Genomic DNA, 4,148 nt, shown 5'->3' with positions numbered 1-4,148 from the left:
TTAAATTCGTTAACAATTTAAATTTGTGAACTTTTTTAAAAGTTCTTGAACTGTTCAAAGTTTACGAACTTTTAGAATTTGCGAACAATTTTCAATTGTGAGAATATTCTCAAAAAAGTTAGCATTTTTTAGTTCAATGGCATTTTTATAATTCTTGAACCGTTTTTCATAACTTGTGAATTCCTTTTAAGATTGAAGAACACTTTTTTTATTTCATGGTCATTTTTTAAAATCCCTAGACTTTTTAAAATTCAATCTAATTTTTTTATTTACTACATTTTATAAATTCAAGAGCACTTCTACAATGGTGAACATTTCTCCGAGCGGAGTCCGGAACATCCGACCCAGCTTGGATGAAACAACTCTCTAGATATGTATTCGGGTAGCTGCCGGACATTTGGGTTGGACCCCAGGTGATCCGGCTCCGGAGGAAACTTTCTGGTGCCTCCCGGTTGCCAAACCGGACGGTCGGGATGCCATCAGGATGATCCGGATGTAAAGGTGAAAATGGCTATTTTGGGTGAGTGGTTTTGGTTAAGACCTTTTGAGATGTACTCCCTCTGTTTTTATTTACTCCGCATATTAGCTTTGACTGAAATCAAATTTTAAAAAGTTTAATCAAGTTTGTAGAAAATAATATGAACATGTACAGTAACAAATTTATATGATGTGAAAATATATGCAATGACGAATTCAATGATATATATTTGGTGGCGTATGTGTTAATATATTTTTGTACAAACCTGAAAGTATATAAAGTTTGACTTTTAAAAAACCTAATATGCGGAGTAAATAGGGAGAGAGTATATGAGTAGTGATGATGTAGTAAAAATGTTGACTTTGAGCAAATCTTTCAGGAACCCCTTGATGTGTGGGATCAAAAAAGCTTAACGAAAAAAGCTACATTTCCTCGAGGCCCCGACAAGCCCGCCTAAGTGGCCGACGGACAAATGGACAACGCGAACGGCCCAAGCTAAAGCCTGTTAGAATTCCGCGGCATAAATTTCGCAACGACCTTCTCTTCCTCCTTTGTTCAAAATTTGAACGCCGCCGCCGCCACCCACCCACCCCCAAAATCAATCGCCCCGTCTCCCCACCCCACCCCACCTCGCTCCCCCCAACGTCGGCAGCCGGAGCGCGATGGATGAACCCAACTCGTACGAGGAGCAGCGCAGGAGGCAGGTGGAGGAGAATGAGCGGAAGCTGGAGGAGCTGCGCCTGCACCGCCTCTCCGCCGCCGTGCGCGAGGCCGCCGTCAAGCCCATGCCGGTCAGTTCCACCCCTCCTTCCTCACAAAAGAGGCGCTTCGCTGTCCGGTTCCTTCCCCCGTCTGATTTGCTCGTGCCGCAGACCAAGGAGCTGAAGCTGCGGTATCTTCGCGCGCCGCCGCCCCCGACCCGGCGGTCCGGCCGCGTCGCCAGTCTCCCCAAGCAACCCGATTACCGCGACAAGAAAGCCCCGAGGTGCGCCCATGTCTCGCCCAAACTGTTCCTCCCATCGAAATTTGTGATGCATAGGAATATGGATACTTATACAAGTCTAAATCTTGCTTAATTTCAACGGGGCATATGTTAATAGAAGGGGATTACCACCTGATCGTGTGTACGCGACCGACGAAGCTAGAGACTACGCCTTCACCAAGGCCAAAGAGCTCAATAACCAGCTGTCCTCCGCTCACCCCTCCTTCATCAAGCCCATGACCCGTAGTTATGCCACGGGTCACCTGCTGGTAAAGCAAGAAGACCACAATTGACGATGCATTATTTCCATCCCATCTAGACGGTAATGGCTTACTCGATGTTGATTTGGTCGGATATCTTGCAGACCATCCCGCAGCAATTCAAGAAGAGCTATCTCCCATGGTTTGATGAGATGATCTTTCTGGTGGATGAAGAGGATGGGGAGTTTCCCATGCCTTACATGGCGCAACATGGTGCCATCGGCTCTGGGTGGAACTTGTTCGCCATCGGTCACAAGCTGGCTGATGGTGATTGCTTGGTGTTCCAGCAAGTCCAGAGGACAAAGTTTAAGGTGAGATTCTAAAAGTTGTTCTAGAGCCATGTTTGGAACTCGAGGTATCTCTTAAAACCACATGCGGTTTGAGTTGATAAGTCATTTCTTATGGACTTCAAAATGAGCATTATATGATTCTAAAGCTTCTAAAAAAATTGATTGCTGAGTTACTGGTGTTATCCACATGAATGTTCACATTTTAAGTTCGATGTTTTTGTGCAGTCAAACAATGATGTGATGTTGATCGAGTTACTGCATTTCGAAACTGGAATACAAATGAACAAAAAGGGATCATTAAGACATAATGATGGGGACGATCCATGTATATTAATTTACTATGACTAACGATGCAACCTCTATTACATAAATGATGCAGGTCTACATAATTAGAGCAAGTTCCTACTACAAAAAGGACCACTGTTGACGCCTTTAGCTTCAACTATTGCGACCACAACAGGTAAGTTGATCTTACCATCATCTCATTGGTTCGCAATAATTCAAGTGTTAAGAAATATAATTCATTTTTTTTGTGCTATGTAACCATTTCTTTTTACTATGATGCTTCGTGCCTCAACCTTAATGATTCTCTTCTCCATTTGATTTCCAAGATGTTCTTGAACAGTTTACACTTTTACAGTTTACCATACAGTAGTCTAGAAGAGGAAATTCTGGTTTACCATTTTTTTTATCCCTAGATGCTCCTTGTTTTGCTGTTGTGCACGGTAGTTAAACTATGACGGTTTAAACATCATGCTGAAGGTTAAACAGTCAATTTCTATAAAAGAATTAACAATACTCTATGAATCATTACTTCCAAACTTATTCCACTTCTCTGTAGCCATGTTAAGCTGTTCAGTACTCCGCCATCAACCAGCACCTGTGCAAAGCAGTATATTGTAGAGATGTAAAGTTGCTATTTTGCCTTTGTGAGCGCCGAACATTAGCCTGACTTGGATATCATGTTTCGATTCCCATAAAAATTATACTCCCTCCGTCCCATAATATATGGAGGGAGTAGTATCCATCTTTTTTTCCTTATAAATTGTGTAGACTAATAGATGTAGAACTGAATCAAATTAGTTGCTTCACCTTAGCTCCTGCAAAAAAAAAGTTGCTTCACCTTAGCCTTTATACTATCTAACTAATTGGTTTGCTCAGTGCCTTGCAGGATGGAAATATATGACTGAAGCGAAGATCAATGGGAGCCTTGCTGTCCTGAAGTTTAATCTATTAACATGGAATGAAGAATGGTAGTGGAAACAAAGTATTTCATTTGGTTAGGTCTTTGTCTCTAGAAACTAGAAAATGTACCCTTTTCAGACCTTAAGTATATTTACCTATGTATTTTCAGATATATTCGCTTTTAAATTATTTAATGTGCCGATGCTTTGGCTTCTGAACATACTCTTTTTTTTTGTCGATGCTTTGGCTTCTGAACATACTATACAGCTTTTTGTAATGCATGTTGTATAGTATGTTGTATTTTTTTATGTAATCATGCATGTGTATGCACAGTCATTATGTCAAGATGTTATCACAACAAAAAAATTGTTGGGATGCCAATCACAATAATTTTTAGTGTCCCACCACAATCGTTTTTGTTGCTACCACAACAGAACATTTTTCAGTTGCAATAGTCTATCACCACGGTAGTATTCTTTGGTGAGATAACCATTTGCTATGGAATAAACAAAAGCATCATCTTATTATTGTAACAGTGCCATTTGGGGTGTATTGCAACTGGAAAAATCTTGTAAGTGAGTATATATGCAAATCCTTGTTAACTGATTAGTAGTCTTGTTGCACATCAACCTAGTTTTCCTAATAATTAATCCTACTTGACTAATAGTTTGAGGATGCTAAGGTGATGCCACTCTAGAACTGTTTTTAATGCACCATACAACAAATGAGAACCACCATCAGCCATTAAATGTCTAAAAGCTTCAAACTTAAGTACTCCCTTTCTTCCAGTTTGTTAGGTCCATCTAAAAAACAAAAAAATTATATGCACACGTAAGATCTATCCATGGAGATGCATAGCAACAAGAGGGGAGAGTGTGTCTACGTATCCTCGTAGATCGTAAGTGGCAACGTTTATTAACGCGGTTGATGTAGTCGAACTTCTTCGCGATCCA

General features: G+C 40.7%; 1 protein-coding gene across 2 annotated transcripts; it reads left to right on the top strand.

Moving 5' to 3' along the window:
- The first annotated feature begins 1,071 nt into the window (after positions 1 to 1,071).
- LOC109761074 (B3 domain-containing protein Os06g0194400) lies at positions 1,072 to 3,415 on the top strand. Of its 2 annotated transcripts, none has more exons than XM_073508133.1 (6): positions 1,072 to 1,269; positions 1,351 to 1,463; positions 1,579 to 1,729; positions 1,825 to 2,031; positions 2,390 to 2,470; positions 3,182 to 3,415. In XM_073508133.1, the coding sequence occupies exons 1-5, from the start codon at positions 1,141 to 1,143 to the stop codon at positions 2,435 to 2,437; spliced, it is 648 nt and encodes a 215-aa protein (XP_073364234.1). In that variant the 5' UTR covers positions 1,072 to 1,140; the 3' UTR covers positions 2,438 to 2,470; positions 3,182 to 3,415. The 2 variants fall into 2 exon arrangements, with proteins under 2 accessions (XP_073364234.1, XP_045088669.1); XM_045232734.1 differs by having other exon boundaries at positions 3,172 to 3,415.
- Positions 3,416 to 4,148: the final 733 nt, after the last annotated feature.

Source organism: Aegilops tauschii, chromosome 2 (genome assembly GCF_002575655.3).
Source record: "Aegilops tauschii subsp. strangulata cultivar AL8/78 chromosome 2, Aet v6.0, whole genome shotgun sequence".
NCBI classification, from domain to species: Eukaryota; Viridiplantae; Streptophyta; class Magnoliopsida; order Poales; family Poaceae; genus Aegilops; species Aegilops tauschii.
The sequence above is the reverse complement of the archived record's forward strand: the minus strand, read 5'-3'. Positions and strand labels throughout refer to the sequence as shown.